This window comes from Panthera uncia, chromosome D4 (genome assembly GCF_023721935.1).
Source record: "Panthera uncia isolate 11264 chromosome D4, Puncia_PCG_1.0, whole genome shotgun sequence".
NCBI classification, from domain to species: domain Eukaryota; kingdom Metazoa; phylum Chordata; class Mammalia; order Carnivora; family Felidae; genus Panthera; species Panthera uncia.
In genome coordinates, this window is record NC_064807.1 from 48,777,509 (window position 1) to 48,795,926 (window position 18,418).

The 18,418-nt window shown below is 35.4% G+C and overlaps 1 protein-coding gene across 1 annotated transcript in view; it reads right to left on the reverse strand.

Moving 5' to 3' along the window:
- Positions 1-18,418, reverse strand: part of CAAP1 (caspase activity and apoptosis inhibitor 1) — a 52,365-nt gene that overhangs the window by 10,076 nt on the left and 23,871 nt on the right. The window contains exon 5 of the mRNA XM_049622646.1: positions 8,152-8,225. Coding sequence (XP_049478603.1) covers positions 8,152-8,225 — 74 coding nt within the window. The remainder of the gene's footprint in view (positions 1-8,151; positions 8,226-18,418) is intronic.

Sequence of the window (18,418 nt, forward strand, 5' to 3'; positions counted from 1 at the left end):
ACAGATAGAAACAGAGGGGATCAACATGCTATAAGAATCAACACCAGAATAATTTGGCCAAGAAGAGGCGTGAAGTGGTGGCATTCTGATCTTTGTGAAAGTAGAGCTGACAGGATTTGTTGACAAAGATGAAAGAAAGCACTCAAGAATGATTCCCAGGTTCTTGGCCTAGACACTCAGAAGAATGCAAATGCTATTGATTGAGATGGAGAAGACTGTAGGAGAAGCAAGGTTTGGAGGGGGAGTGGTACTGTTTTCTTCTTTGTTGCTTTTGGGGAGGGGTCAGAGAAGAATCTAGAATTTACTCTGGAACATATTAAGATGCTTACTGAACATCTAATAAGGAAGCTAGATATTAAGGGTTGGAAAGAAGTCTGAATTGGAGAAATAAATCCGTAGTTGCCAGTCCTAGAATTACGTTAGGATGTAGAAAAGAGAAAACGTCCAAAGAGTAAGTGCTGGGGCACTCACCCTTTAGAAGTCAGGTAGAGGAGAGCAAGACACAAAAGAAACAGAGAAGAAAGTGTCAGGGAAGGATGGATAATCAACGGTGTTACACATGGCTGACAGGCCAAGATAAGGACTCAGCCACATCAGTGAAATAGTTGCTGACAACTGTTTACTACAGAGGGGGGCAATAATTAGGGACAGAGAAAAAAACACCTGCAGATACCAAAAGAGAATGTGTTCACTATACAAATACAGGGGCTGGTCGCAGCAACACAAAGAGTTCACCCATTTTTAAGAGGAGAGACAGGGACTATATAAATTCAGAAACAGGTAAATATGAAAAATTAATTTATACATCTACTTTCCTTTATTAGAGAAGTTCTTTCCAAACCAGGCCATATTTTATTTACCTTTCTGGTGCCTAGCACAAAACCACAATTTGTTTGTTGGAAGAAGGGATCAGCTTCAAAATCTGAAGGGACATCATTTAGAAAAAGCATTAAATTCATTTTCTATAATCCAAAGGACACACAAGGATAAATGAGCAGAAAATACATACTGGCAGACTATGATTCAATACGGAAACACTTTTGCCAATTAGAGACAGCCAGGGTGATATTGGGGGGATGAAGCAGAAAATTCTAATGACAACAATAATGATGGCAGAAATAATTATAACAAGAGTGGATATTTACTGAGCATTTACCAGGTACTAATCACTTCTCTAAAGCACTGAACATGTATTAACTCATTTAATCCTTATGCTAACCATAATGGAATAGACATTCATATTTATTATCCCCATTTTATAAATGATGAATCTGAGGAACAGAGTTTAAGTAACTTGCCCTATAGTTCACACAACTGAAGTGGCAAAACCAAAATTCAAGCCCAAGTATATTTCACAGATCTATGCATTTAAATATTCTATAGTGCCTCCCAGATCTTAACAGAATCAGAATGACCACTGAAGCATCACTGATGAGAATGTTGGTTCAGACTGAATTTATCTTCTTCTTGTACAAGGTCCCTTAAGTCCACATGAATGAATAAAATATATGAGGCACGGAGCTAAAAAGTATGTATTAAATATGAAAAATTATTAAGGAAATGACAAGCCACAGACTAGGAGTAAATATTCGCAAAACACACCTGGATAAAAGACTGGTGTCCAAAATACATAAAGAACTCTTAAAACTCAACAATTAGAAAACCACCCGAATAAAAAATGGGCAAAAGATCTGAAGAGCCAAGTCACCAAAGAAGATATACAAATGGCAAAGAAGCACATGGAAAGATGCTTAACGTCATATATCATTAGGGCACTGCAAAGTAAAACAGTAAGATACCACTTACACGTCTATTAGAACAGTCGAAATCTAAATCACTGATAGCACCAAATGTTAGCAAGAAGATGGAACAACAGAAAATCTCATTCACTGCTGGCAGGACATAAAATGGTACAGCACTCTGAAGGACAGCTTGGCAGTTTCTTACAAAACTAAACTTGGTGTTTACCCAGAGTTTGAAAACTTATGTCCACAAACTCCTGCATACAAATGATTATAGTAGCTTTACTCATGATTGCCAAAATCTAGAGGCAACTAAGATGTCCTCTAATAGGTAAATAGGTAAATGGATAAGCAAACTGTTGTAAATCTATACAATGGAAGACTGTCCGGCAATATCAAGCTACAAAAAGACATGAAGAGCCTCAAATACATACCTGCTAAGTGAAAGAAGTCAATCTCAAAAGACTACATACTACATATAATGTTACAACCAAAACTTCTAATTAAATCATAGACTATGGTGTAAGATGAGTAAAAAGTTCGTTAACTGGTAACAAAATCTGATTTCAAATCTAATGTTTACCATCCTTCCTGTGGTAGGAGTTACTGCTATATAAGGAGGTACTTTTGCCAACGATTGGACAAGAACATAATTACTGAATAGCACCATGGATCCAAAGGAGATCCAAACATGTTAAAGGTTTAGACTATATAACCTCTGAAGTGGCTGCCCTAACAGTATGTTTACGATCCTATGAAACCACAAGAGAGAATGGGTGAAATTTATTTTTAAAAAAATTTTTTTTTAACATTTATTTATTTTTGAGACAGAGACAGAGCATGAACGGGGGAGGGGCAGAGAGAGAGGGAGACACAGAATCGGAAGCAGGCTTCAGGCTCTGAGCCATCAGCCCAGAGCCCGACACGGGGCTCGAACTCACGGACCGTGAGATCGTGGCCTGAGCCGAAGTTGGACGCTTAACCGACTGAGCCACCCAGGCGCCCCGAGAATGGGTAAAATTTAAAGAAACATGGCAATCAACATTTTTCTCAGGTACTAAATCAAACCCTTCATAATGTCATTCTTGAAAAACACACACAAGGCATTATGCATCCAAAAACCCTGCCAGTGTACTTTGTTTTTTAATACAGAAAAGTTGCACAATTAAATGCAACAGAGGGGTCTTCAAAAGGTACAGAAACAGTATGGGCTAATGTGCCACACAAAATGTAATTTTCACCCTTTTGTTCAATTACTACACACAGAAAGAGACAAATGAAAAAGTGGGAGGGTCCTGTCTGCTGTCATTGCTGGTAATAACTTGTGAAAAAGCTCAAAGGAACAAGAAGAGAAATTAAGTTCTTAAGTCACACTGAAGGTTACACCACCATCTCTTTTTACTTCACCAACTGCTGAAAAGTTAACTCATGTTAAGAAGCTGCATTGTGTGAATACTTACTTGTTACAGCCAGTCAGGGAGACAATCAAGGGCGAGGAAAAAAGAAATCAGACTCAAACTTTGAGAACAAATCAGTTGTACATCTGCTTCTGTTTCCAACTCCGAACAGCCTGGGACGCTTTTATTTTGGTCTCCCCACACTCATGCCTCCAGTTCAGCTCCTCAAAGGACGAGGCACCACAAGACCTCACTTGACAATGCAGAGGTTTCTACAGCAATACATACGTGTCAAACTGCTCCAAACAGGCTTAATTAACCGATGGTCTTCATTCTCTCTTTCTTCCCAAAGCAACACAAATCACTGAAGGCATTTTTCTCATTAACTTTGTAACTTCTCCTAACTTGCATGTGGTCCTTCAGCTATGGTTATAGAGTTCTTTTTGGCAAAACTCAACTCCTTTTCTACTGCAAATTCACTTCTTCGTTCTTTTTTTATTCTAGGCCCTCTACTTACTCACCTTTGCTTCTCCTGGTGCAGTACTATCTTAGAATAACGGCAATAACAATAACAACAAGAAGAGCAAAAATCAGTTGGGGTTTTCCATTAATCCCTCACCTTAAGGATTCAAATGGTCTCATATACTTTTATATTTAATACCTTTGCTAAATGATGGCAAAAATCTCTTCTACCACATTTAATTTTTGTAAGTAATAGGTGAATAAGCTGCGACCATCATCAATTCTTCATGATAGTCTAAAAGTGGTCTCTCAACTGCATTATTTACATAAACCTATCAGTGAAAATGTTTTTAAGTACCTGCTCCAGTATATATTATTTACTTAAAAAATAGTATGTATTATTCCTATAAATTAGTATGTACTAATACAACAACACATGCAACCAGAAGTTTTACAGTGGAGAGACAAATATATAAATTTATACATTTTACTTACTTTAGAAGTACAGGTATTCTTTTTCCTGCATTCTCTGGAAGTGTGTATGATAACACTGTGGTGACCACCCGTCTAAAATTGGTCAGAGAAGCCCAGAGAAAATATCTAAACTTCCATCAGACAGTTTAACCACTGATAAACATTTTCCCCCTATTAAAGTCTACCTTTCAACTTTTTGAAGCTCTTGTTAACAAGACAATTCTTAAAACTGTCTATCATTCACTAATTCATGAACTGGAAGGTCAAAATATAATTGCATGAGGCAACGACATTATTTTAAAACACACACACACACACACACACAACAGTAGCAGAATTTGAGCCTCACCACAGCAAAATTCAGTTTGCATATTTTGTGTGTGTTTGCCTGTCTTTCTCTAATAGAAAGGAAGAATGATTTTCTAATGGAATAAAAAATATAGAGAAAAAAAACACCGTATATTTTATTCTGCTTCCATTAAGCAATTAAAAAACAAAACAAAACCCAGTCATTAAGCACTCTTCTCAAGTCCAGACACTGCACCCGGCACTGGTCTTTACAAAATCTGACAGCTAGAAAGGAACTTCAAATCAAGGCCAAACATCCAAACACTGCTTCAATTAGCTCTACAACAGAGCCACCAAGTGGCAGTTTTTGTAGCCTGTGTTCAAACACCCTTTAGCAATACAGAAGGCAGCCCACTTCATTTTCTGAGACTTCCGATTAGAGATCAATAAATTGAACCAAAATCTGTCAAGTGATAATTCTACCTAGCAGCCCTGTTTTCATTCTCAGAGGCAATACAGAACAAGCCTAATCATTCTTCCACTTGACAGCTCTTCAAATACTTTAAAGTGAGGGCTGAAAACCTCACCACCTCTTCAACCTAAGTATCCAAATTTGACTTAGCTATTTCTCATGTATAGTTAAAAAAAATTTCTCATGGCCACTTCCAAGAAGAAACACAAAGGAGCTTAATACTTAAGTTACCAAGGAGAAAAATTTGCAAAGTTACATATACTCCTGCTTGTCGACTTTAAAGCAACTATTTAAATACAGACCATTATTTTAATATTCCTGAACGTCTTAAGCAAATTTATAGCTATATATAAACAGAATTCACTAATATTAGTAGATTTGATATTTTAAAAATATTTTCTACAAATTAAATACCTCCAACGAATAGCAGTTTTCACTTTTTTAAACTGAATGTTAAAGTTTTAAATATTTTTAGCACAAAATGGCCAATATAGAAAATTTATATAATTATTATTTTAAAAAGTGAGCTAACCCATTTCAATAATACAAGCCCTGAGATCCTCCAGGAAATTAATAAAGGATCTCAGGCTTGCACATGTATATGTGCTCATGTACACAAACACAGCTGTGCTACAGATAAAGACCAAAACTATAACTAATGTTTCTTATACAGCTGCCCTCCTGCTAAAAATGAATGAGTGAAGAAACTAATCCCAATGGAAGAGTTCCAATTTTATTCGACTACGAATCAATCAACCAGTAGATTGTATTTACATTTAAATAATGTCTGCACAGTGAAGGCAGATCTTGGTTATTAGCCCATTATGAAAGCGTGGTCGAAGTCAGAGCACAATCAGATACTCATCTTCAGCACAGCTTGTTTCATAAGTGATATTTCTTATCAATGAAATGGATGAAACCAGAACTAGACCCAAAAAATGCCAATTTCAAGTAACTAATTCACCATTAATATTTCTCAATATTTGAGTATTTTAGAAGCTGAGAAGCTAAAAAAACTGAAGATATAATTTAAGTAATGTGTCAGTATCACATACTATGAATAGGTTATATAATAAGATGTATTTGAAAAAAGCGAAGAGAAAATTCAACACTGCTTTAGATTTTGTTCTTCTGAACAAAGGGTTCTAACTAAGCTTCGATGAATTTAGTTCTAACTAAGCTTCAATGAATTTTCTTAAATGGTCAAGCCATTAAATAAAATGACAATACATCCACAAGGCGCATTATATTGTTTTTATTAAGCTCACTGTGAAAGAGAACAACTAGCTATGCAAGAAAAGTTGGAGATAATACTAAATCAACTTTGCAAGTTGTGCATATTAAAAGTAGACAACATTGGTTCATTTAGGAAAAAAGGTAACAATATTTATTCAGACTACTAAAATTTCTATTTCCTGGCGTACCTCAGCTTCTTGGGTTACTCCAAGCAAGTTACTCACTATCTGGTTCAGATTTTAGGTATACTAATATTTACCTGGAAAATGTTCTACATAATTCGATCTTCTAGATAACTTATGTTTATTCCATTATGCAACATTTTATATTTTAACTATTTTATAGACATTTTTCTAGAAGACTTTACCTACTATTTCCCTGTATTCTTTAAAATAAGAGTTGCAACTTAATTTGACCTTTTCCTACAGATTTAGTCATAACATGAACTGTACTGCTGTGCTTTGATCTTATGTTTTCTCACCTCTGCTTGATGTCACTTACTGATGACAGTGTGTTCTTGATGTTTCTGATGACTAGATGAGAACCTGAGAGTGGTCTATATAGGCTCCTAAGCATAAAAGACTTGTGCTCTGTGATACCTGACTACTCTGAGTTCTTTTTCTCTTCCTCTTTGCTTCCATGTCTGGTTTTTAAAAGAGTGAAGTTACCATATAAAATTACAGCAAAATAGGCTGTTAGCACTGGGAAGCGAGTTTAAAGAGCTCCAGGTACCTGAACATGAAAGCAGAAAAACACCTTCCCTTAGAAGGCAGCAATGGCTAATTTGTACAATGAGGTCCCCATTCCTTTTTCCCTAGGAACTGGAATCAACCATGTCAATTACATGACATTCTTCTCTCCATAGATGATCTAAAAGCATACCCTCGACAGTGCCTGCTCATTAGATGCAAAGAACAGAAACAAAGAAAGAAACAATAGCAGAGATGTCCAATTACCCACGGGGTTTAAGAGTTATGTGAAAATGATAATATGCTTAACATTTATTTATATATGACAAAGAAATGTAAATGACACTGAATCTCAGTTTATGTCTCTGGTGGGTGCTCAGAAGTCAGAATATAAAAAGATACAATTTTGTCTGGCTATTTAAGAGGCTAACATAACAAGACTTCTGAAAAACAATGGACTTCTTGAAACTGTCAAAAATATTTATTAAAACCCCAAAGTACATAATTAGAATTACAGAAAATCTTGATTTTGTTCTCTCTACATATATAATGAATGAATCACAAAATTAGTTATCCAACTTTTTTTTCACTGTGTTAACTAAGCATTAGCAACACAGACGCCAAGTAAAAAAAGAAATTCTGCCTAAATAAATTGATGACTTACTTCTCTCTACCAAATAAGTTCTTATGACTCAAGTTTTACAGACATTATTCTAAGCCAATCAAATATTAGTTGCTTACATAATAAATAATACAACCATTTTGGCTAGAGTAGATTGTCACTGCTCTGAAGTAATTATACCAGGAAACGGGAAAAATGTGAGGTAGTCTTTGAGTAACTAATAAAAATTTATTTTACTTTCAGTTTTTCCTACCAGGATGAGGGGAAACAAAAAAAGACACATGAAAGACTAGCCCTACTCATCTAGTTGGCTTGAATAAATTACAAATTACCACTTCACTTCTGCTAGCTGGCAATGTCAAACACTACTGATACATAGAAAATAAAGTAATAACAATGTACCTCGGCAAAAAAAAAAAGACAAAAAAGTTATCCATAAAGCTTTTTTTCCCCACATATAACCCAAAGCTACCCAGTTAATGTATCTCCAATATCTTGCAGCTAATGATAAAATTAAAACTATTCAAGATGATAGCTTTCTGGTGGCACTATAAGCATGTATCACTAAGGCAGAACTTTCCAATGGCTAAAGGAGTCATGAAATAAAGAAAGGACATATTCTTTATTCTTTTGATTTTGGACCAAATAAATTATTCTGTTCCCCTATCTGTAAAATGAGGGCAAGCTGGAACACTGAAAATTTATTACTGGTAAAGTGTTTATAATCTTCAGGTAAATGTTATATAAAAATTAAATACTTGGTTTATACCTTGTTTTAATTCCAAACCTTCAGGTTGTTTGTTCTCTCTCACGGATGATGTAGAATCTATACAGATGTCTTGTCTGAGGAATAAAAATAAATAAAAACAATTTTTAAAACTCTATTCAGTCAAATAATACTTACTGCTCAGGTTCCCAGAATTAAATCAGACACTTGGGAAGACACATGGAATTCTTCTGAACCCCCAGGATATCATTTAGTATACTTTGGAAGCTCAGAAACATGTGTATACAAGTGTCAAAAGCAGCAGCTATAAACCACTAACAATTTAGGTAGTACACATCTTTGTAAAAATTAAGGGGCAAAAATGTCCATCGATAGATGAATGGATAAAGAAGATGTGGTGTGTATACACACACACACACACACACACACACACACACACACAATGGAGTATTACTCAGCAATCAAAAAGAATGAAATCTTGCCATTTGCAACTACGTGGAACTAGAGGGTATTATGCTAAGCGAAATTAGAGAAAGACTAATATCATATGACTTCACTCATATGAGGACTTTAAGACAGAACAGATGAACACAAGGGAAAGGAAGCAAAAATAGTTATAAAAACAGGGAGGGGGACAAAAATATAAGAGACTCTTACTTAAATATAGAGAACATTGGGGCGCCTGGGTGGCTCAGTCGGTTAAGCGGCCGACTTCGGCCCAGGTCATGATCTCGCAATCCGTGAGTTCGAGCCCCGCGTCGGGCTCTGTGCTAACAGCTCAGAGCCTGGAGCCTGTTTCAGATTCTGTGTCTCCCTCTCTCTGACCCTCCCCCGTTCATGCTTTGTCTCTCTCTGTCTCAAAAATAAATAAACGTTAAAAAAAAATTTTTTTTTTAAAAAGAGAACAGAGGGTACTGGAGGGGTTGTGGGAGGGGGGATAGGCTAAATGGGTAAGGGGCGTTAAGGAATCTACTCCTGAAATCATTGTTGCACCATGTGCTAACTAACTTGAACGTAAATTAAAAAAATAAAAGAAAAACACAAGAAAAAAAATTAAGGGCAAAACTGGAGAAATATGGAGGTAACTTTTCTCACTTCCAATACCTTGCAGGATAGCTGGTGGGAGAAATCAAAACTTAAGAGGAATCCAATAATTTTTCAAGTGTTAAATTTAATGAGCACTTTGGCATTCAAATTATTTTATATTCATCTAATTTCATACCTCAAGTGCTTTGATGTGGGAAATACATATTTTACATGAAATATACATATGTAATCAAAGTAAATGGATTCAAGTATAAGATCATAAAAAAGTTTTGATCCACCATGTTCTCTAACAGAGCTGCAAACTAAACTAATTAATGTTCTTTCTTAGAGGGCATTATACCATCTAGATATTAATATTACAAATACTTTTTGGCAAAAGAAATTAGTTGCAAACATTCAAAATGACTTTTCTTTATAAATAAATATTACCTTTTGGAGAATTTCTATATGCATCCTAAAACTAACATACAAGAAATATTTCAGGAATTTTCCTGCTCACAAATCTATTTCTTTATTTTAAACAAAGTTTATTTATTTATTTTGAGAGAGATGGGGGAGAAAGAAGGAGGGAAGGGCAGAGGCGGGGGGTGGGGAGAATCCCAAGCATGCTTTATGCTGTCAGTGCAGAGCTGGACACGGGGCTCAATCTGTGAGATCAAGACTGAGCCAAAATCAAGAGTTGGACACTCAACCTACTGAGCCACCTAAGCACCCCTCACAAAACGATTTCTATCCACTTAATAACACATCCTTCAAATAACCAAAAGATAAAGACCTGTGATCATTTCTTTAAGTTTACAATATTCTTTCCAGTCAACATATTTGGTACTTATGTGTTTTGCATTAAAATTTTACTAATGCAAGCACAAAGTGAAATAGAGACTATAAAATTCTTTGGATCTGATATTAATTATAACAGATAAAAGATTTAAAGTTGAAATATATATTTTATACCTCTTTCTGTCTAATATCACCTACTCAGTATTTATTCTTTCACCAGAAAGAATCCCAAGGAAGATATCAACAAATATTCTTTGGTAATCCAGGGACAGATAAAAAGCCAATATACTACATTAAGAGCTTTGCAAGGAAGAAAGTTAAAATGTGCTACCTCACGCCTTACAGTCAAATTAGATTTTACCTACTGGGAGCATTAATCTATTTCTAAATATCTTTCTTTAAAAATTTTTTTTTTTTAACGTTTATTTATTTTTGAGACAGAGAGAGACAGAGCATGAGTCGGGGAGGGTCAGAGAGAGAGAGGGAGACACAGAATCCAAAGCAGGCTCCAGGCTCTGAGCTGTCAGCACAGAGCCCGACGTGGGGCTCGAACTCACAGACTGTGAGATCATGACCTGAGCCGAAGTCGGACGGTTAACCGACTGAGCCACCCAGGCGCCCCTAAATATCTTTCTTTAGATAAAATGTTTGCTCTTACACATCCTTGAGTGGGCACCACTCAATTCTTCTTCTAAACACATAACATCTAGAAGACTTGAACAAAAACATAATGCAACATCACCATTAAAAGAGCCATGGACATCTGTAATACGCTAAGAAGGACACAACATCACCTATGCAATATTATAGCTGACAGTGTATGACCTATTTCATGAAGAATTCTTCAGTCAGACCCAAAAAAGGAAATAAGTAATGTTCAATTAAAAGTGGGTGGGGAGTTAAATGTCAATGTATAAAAGGCAAAAAAAAAAAAAAAAAAAAAAAGGTTGTGGAAATATTCTAGGTTAAAGGAGGCTAAAGAGCCATAACAATTAAATTCACTTGAGACTGCTGAACTGGAGGGGAAAAAAATGTTGTAAAGGACATTACTGAGTCAAATGACAAACAAATACCGAAAGCAGACTGAATAAAAGTGTTGTACCACTGTTAAATTTACTGAAGTTGACACTGTATTGTGGTTATGTATAGACTACTGATATCCTTAAAAAAAATCACAATGCAGTATTTAGGGGTAAAGTGTCATGATGTATGTAACTTACAGCCTCAAATGTTTTAGAAAATAGACACACATCTATGTAAGAAGAGGGTACAAATGGGATAAAATTTTATTAATGTATTATAGAGAAATCTAAATAAAAGATATATGGATGCTTCTTGTACTATTCTTATTCTTATAACATTTTAATAACTGTGAAGTTATTGTCAAATAAAAATTTTTAATAATGCAGTAAAATGCATTATTCTATGCATTATTTTATTTTCTCTGTGAAAGCCCCTTGATTGTCCTTCAAATAAAACTGGACATCTCTATAAAGATTACCTGCTTCCATAAAGAATTGCTTTAGTGCCTAAAGTGAACTTTTATAACATTCTGTTTTATCTTAAGTTAGGCTTGAACACGCCATTAAAGAATGTCACCAAACAGAATTTCAAAAGTAGACGCAGTACAAGTGCACCACCTTGTGGCTGAAAAATAAAATGCAAGATACTTTTACTTCAGTAGTATGTGAAGTTGTAAAAATATTCCAGAAAATAGCCTGGAATTTTAAAATCTATACTAGTTCATTTTTCCAACATGTAGACTTTGCAACTAAAATTACCATACACATTCAGAGCTCTCCAATACAATTTAAAGATCCTTAACAAAGAGCATGGAAGGCAAGATATATCAAAAAAGGAAATGTCTTAAAGTATAAGAAACCTACAAGTATGTATGATGTCTTTTTATTTCTAGTTTTATGAAAATAAAAAATGTCTACTCCCAGAAAAGAAATACTAGGTGTCAGAGTTAGGAAAACTAAAGTAATTCCAATTTATATTTAAATGACATTTAAATATTTCTGTCACACCCTTTAGATAAGAATTTTGTAACAACTGGAGAGAGAGAGATGGCAAGAGAAAAAAGTGGGGGATGGAGGGGGACTCATGCGTAATCTGGTTTGGGTTAATAATCTTAGGATGACTTTTGTAGTCCTTTCCATTAGGGGGGAAAAAAAGCCTGTTTTTATTTTTCTACTTCCTTTCTCACATCCGCAGTGCTCCTCCTTAAAGCAGCTTAATTTACAATCTTGGCTTTGAAATATAAGACAGCCTTATATCCACCTCTGGGGTTTAAGTCCTCCAACCAGTATAAGTCCAACTTACTTTCTTTTACCCCAAATACAATTCCACTCTTGACCTTTTTTTTTTTTTTTTTTACAACAAAATAGAAAATAAACTATTGGGATTGCATCAAAATAAAAGGTCTCAGCACAGCAAAGGAAACTATCAACAAAAATAAAAGTCAACCTATGAAATAAGAGAAGATATTTGCAAATGACATATCCAATAAAAGGATATATTCAAATATTCAAAATATACAAAGAACTTATAAAACTCAACACTCAAAGGATATTTTTTTTTAATCAGAGTAATACATTGGGGAGATCTGTGGAACTTAAGAACCACTACACATGTGAATTACCAAAAGTTTCAACTTTTGGTACTTTTAAAGGGGAAAAAAGTCAAATTCTATCCAAATAAAAAATACACAGGGGGTGCCTGGGTGAGTCAGTCAGTTAAACGTCCCACTCTTGATTTCAGCTCAGGTTCTGACCTCACAGCCCAGGATGGGCTCTGCCTAGACAGCATGGGGCCTGCTTGGGATTTCCTCCCTCCCTTTCTCTGTCTCTGTCTCTCTCTTTTTCCCCCTCCCTTCCTCTCTCCCTCCCTCCCCCACTCACGCTCTCCCTCTCTCTCTCTCAAAAAGAAATAAACATTAAAAAAAAAAATACAAAAGGAAGATACCTCAAGGATAAAGAAACCAGACCAACCAGCCAGTGTCTTCTCATTTTAGCAAAAGCTGACCATCAGGCAAATTGGTATAACAAAAGGTGTAACTCTGGATTCTCTCCAGATTCCAGGGAATAGAAACAGAGGCTAAAAGAAGCCAGCCTATCATTCTATGAGCTTCCTACTATTAAAAATAAGAAACAGGCAAAGAAACTGGAGTAGCCAAAACAGAAAAAAAAAAAAAAAAAAAAAAAAAGTTGAAGGATGTACATTATCAGATTTCAAGACTACAAAGCTACAGTAATGAAGACGCTATGATATTGGAAAAAAGATGAACATATGTACTGATGGAACAAAAGAGAGCCCAGAAATAAACCCACATATACATCGTCAACTGATTTTCAACAAAAGTACAAAGGCAATTAACAAACTGAACGAATGGTACAAGTACAACTGGATATCCATACGGATATAATTTTCTTTTTAATTTTTTTAATGTTTCTTTTTTGAGAGACAGAGCATGAGTGGGGGAGGGGCAGAGAGAGGCAGTTAACAGAATCCGAAGCAGGCTCCAGGCTCTGAGCTGTCACCACAGAACCCCAAGTGGGGCTCAAACCCATGAACCATGAAATCATGACCTGAGCTGAAGTCGGACAATTAACTGACTTGAGCCACCCAGGCACCCTGCATATAATTCTCAATCAATATCTTGTATCATATACAAATACTAACTCAAAATGATCACAAAGTTAAAAAATGTAAACCTATAAAATCTTTAGAAGATGCAGGAAAAAAATCCTTTGTGACCTTGGGTTAAGAAAAGATTTCACCAAAAGCATGGTCTATATATAAAAATAGTTGATAAATTGGATTTCCCCCAGATTAAACAAATCTACTCTTCTAAGGCGATGGTGACAGAATATATGACAAGCCAAGACTGGCAGAAAATATTTGCAAGCCACGTATCTGATAAAGGACTGTATTCAGAGTATATAAAGAACTCTCAAGGGGTGCCTCGCTGGCTCTTTTGGCTGAGCGTCAAACTCTTAATTTCAGCTCAGGTAATGAACCCAGTGTCCCAAGACTGAGCCCTGCATCAGGCTCCGTGTGGAGCATGGAGCCTGCTTAAGATAGTCTCTCCCCTGACCCTTCACCCCTCTCCCCAACTCCTGTTCTGAAAAAAACAAACAAACAAAAACCTCTCAAATCACAGTAATGAAAATAAAAAATAAAGAACCCAATATAAAAAATCAGATCAGTGGTTAAAAAATTAATAGTCACTTGACCAAGGAAGATATACAGATGCAAATAAACACAATAATACATATGTTCAATGTCATTTGTTATTAAGGAAATGCAAATTTGGAACCACAATGCCATACCACTACACATATATTAAAATGGCTAAAATCAAAACAGCAGACAAATGGAACTCTCATACACAGTATCAGCAAGGATGCCGACATGCCCTAGCAACCCCCACTCCTAGGTACTTGACCAAGGACAATTAAAACTTGTTATGTTCGCACAAAAACCTGTGTGTGAACATGTATAGTGGCTTTATTTGAAATCATCATAAATTGTCAACAGCTCAAATGTCGCTTTATTAATTTTCTATTGCTGCCATAACAAATTACGACAAACCTGATAGCTTAAAACAACATTATGTACCATGTTAGAGTTCTGTAGGTCCTAAATCTGGTATGGGTCTCACTGGACTCAAATCAAAGTGTCCACAGGATGCATTCCTTTCTGGATGCTCTAGGGGAGAATTCATTTCATGCTCCTTTGGACTGTTGGCGGAATTCAGTTCACAGAGGTTGCAGGACCAAAGTCCCTGCTTCCTTGCTGGCTGCAAGCTGAGGATCATGCCCAGATTCTAGTGATGTCTCATGTTAGATGTCTCTGACCTCTTCTGTCTTCCTCTTCAACTTTTAGGAACTCATAGAATTAAATTAGGATGACCTGGATAATCCAGGATATGCTTTCCATCTCAAAGTCCTTAACCTAAACGAAATCTGCAAAGTTCCTTTTGTCAAATAAAGTAACATGTCCTCAGGTTCTGAAGTCAGAATATAAACACCTTTGGAGGGTCATTATTTTGGTTTATAAGATTACCTCAAATGGGAGTGGATTAATAAACTATAGTAAGCCCACACAATATAACACTAACTACTTAGCAATAAAAAGGAAGGGACGATTGATATACACAACACAAATGAATTTCAAATGCATTGTGCTAAGTGAGAGAAGCCAGACTCAAAAGGCTATATACTGTATTATTCCATCCATATGACATCCTAGAAAAAGAAAAGGTATGGGGACAGAAATCAGATCAGGGGTTTGCAGGGGTTGGGGATGGAGGGAGAAGACTACAAAGAGGCATGGAGGAAATTGTTAGTGTGATAGAACTATTCTATATTGTGATTATGGTGGTAGATAAATTACCATCCATTTGTCCAAATTTACAGAACTGTATAGCAAAAAAAGGTGAATTGTACTATATCTAAATTATACCTTAAATTTTTTTTAATTGAAATACCACAAAAGTCTTAGAGCAGGCTCAAAAATATTGAATCATATAGTGGTAAACTGTCACCTTCAAAAACTAAGAAATGGGGCAAAACAATCTTAATTTTTCTCAAAGGGCCTTTCCACAAAGTAAATCCATATCTCCACTGTGTCCCTCAGCAAATTTCTTCAGCAAAAAACAGCAAAATTTAACTCTTTTCTCCATTTCCTCTCTCCAAGTAACATTAAGCAAAGAGTCACAGTAAACTCCAGTTTTTCTCTGATCCATGATTCTCTAAGGATTCATGGTATAACTGGCCCCCTGCAACTCTGTTTTTGTGAAGAGACAATTCCCTAAATAGGGGGCTATAGTCTATATAAAATTGACTAAAGGAAATCAAAGAGGTTTTCCTTTTTGTTGTATCCCTATATTTCTATGTTTTCAAGGAATTAGCATGAGATTACTTTGTAAGTGCATTTAAAAGTACAAACTTGTGGGAGTGCCTGGGTGGCTCCGATCATCGGGTAAGGGTCTGACTTGGTCTCAGGTCAGAATCTCACCACTCATGAGTTGGAACCCCACATCAGGCTCTGTGCTGACAGCTCAGAGCCTGGAGCCTGCTTCAGATTCTGTCTTCGTCTCTCTGACCCTCCCCTGCTCGTGCACTGTCTCTCTCTCAAATAGACATTAAAAAAAAAAATTATACAAAAAAATAAAGGTATAAACTTATAAGATGTACAAACATGTTACTACTTTGTAGAGTCTAAGAATTAGGTCACAGCACTGTCAATGATTAGTAATACTTTTTGTGAAGGTTTCATGAAAAACGTATCCTTTCATTTCTGATAAACTTACCCTATTATGTAGAATAGTCTACACCTAAGTATTATGGCCTAACAGCAATTTATAAAGGATATGAGAACATAAATGGTAAAATAAGATAACCAATTTATTACCATTTACTAGCCTAAAAGCACAGTCTATCCTTTATATTCATATATGTCTAAGAGAATTGAGCTTATAAAGAGTAATGTCAACATAACAAATTGATCTCATTTGTTAGAAAAATCCTTTTATGCTTGAAAATATATGTACAGTAGCTTCCTCTTAAACTATTTTTTGTAACTACTTAAAAATTTAGACACTTGTAAGCAACAAATTGTTTTTTAAAAAGCAACAGTAAAGAAAAATAATTAAAAATCACAATGAATTATTTCACATTCCTCAGGCTTTCATTTAAAAAAATGTGGGGAAAATCCCCAATACTCAGCAGTGTAAAGTGGAATTTTAGGAATACTTATTATTCCAGATTCAGAGTAAAAATCCCAAAGCAAATACAGCAACGTGTTTTTATCAATGCTTACCATGTAACAGGTACTATTCTAACCACCTTACAATCTTTTTCTCACTTAATCACCATCAAAATCCTATAGGTTAGGTGCTGATATTACCCGTATTCTCCAGATTTAAGTAACATGCCAAACATCAGAGAGACAGCAAGCTGTGGAGTTATGCTGGCAGGCATTATTAAATTTAAATTATGCAGGCAGTTTAATTCTACAACCTTGACTCTCTGCATTTATTTAGACTTGCTACTACCTGCAGAAATACTTCTCCACGTAGTAATACCTAAAAATTACAGGTAGCCGTAGCCATATACATATTCATATGGCTAATATGTATCTCAAAGCATAAAGTCAGTTTTCACTCTGAATTTGATCTCAAGGCCCCAGAGAAAAATACTTCCTTCTTCTTGGGTAAACTTATGCTTTTAAAGCATCAAGACAGAATTATTTTAAAAATTGGAATTTCAATGAAAAGACAGGCATGACAGACAACAAAAGACGCATAATCCACAAGAAAGGGAAGATCTGAGACAGATGGGAATGAAAAGGCAGGAAACATTTCTAACTGTATACCTTTTTGTACTATTTTGTACTGTTTGAATTATATTCCCCACTGAGGCATTTTATTTGCACATATGTACTACACACTCAGAAAAAAGAATCCCAGGATTGTCCCTTCTGTGGGTTTATATCTTGCTTCTTTATCGTCCATGATGCCAGCTGAGGTTGTCAGTACAACGAAAGCAATCTGGTGGGACAGGAGCAGACTAGTCTGCCATTTTCCTAGATCTTTGAGTCATATATCAAATCTGGGCCTGATCACTGCCCACTTGTTTAACCTGCCCGTGAGATTCAAACAATTTTCCCAGCTCTGTTATCAATGATTTCAAGTTTGCCAATGTAACCATGCTTCATCATCACAGTTGGAAAACGGACTATGACTTTGGAGCATGGCCTAGAAAGACCCTAGAACATGGCGTTTGTCCCACTTTTTAGCATTGTTTTTACTTCAATTTTTTGGTGCTGCCAATGCTCTTGAAAGCATGTGCCAAGGCATTCATGCCCACCATCACAGCGGCATGGAAGGATGGTACTATTTATATTTTTTAAACCATACCCATGTATTTGACTATTCACTTTAAAAAAATTAATGGAAGTACAGATTCACACAAGTTTGTAACAGAAAACAAAGGAGGGAATAAAAAGAAATTAAGGAAATAAATATACAGACCAAATTTACTGAGTAAGAACAGTCTAATCAAGAATTGTGAAAACAATATTCTAAGGGAATTCTTGATGACTATAAAGAGGAATATGGCAAAATGAAAATTAAAAGAGTACGTCAGAGCCCTACCTTAAAACTTAGACCAAAATAAATTTCAAATGAATCAAAGATTTAAACATTTAACAATCCATAAAGTACTAAAAGAAAATATGAAGAATACTTTTTATAATTTCAGAATAGAGGCCTTTTCTAAATATAAAATAAAAAGCAGAAAATATAATAACAAAATTAGACTATATAAACATGAAATATTTATGCATGCAAAAAAAAGTAAAAGCCTTAAAAGTATTTTTAAAAAAAGCAACAAGCAAAAAGTAATTGCAACCCATATCACCAACAATATATTAAAAAGGCCAGTCTTCCAACTACATACAAAGGATAAAAAAA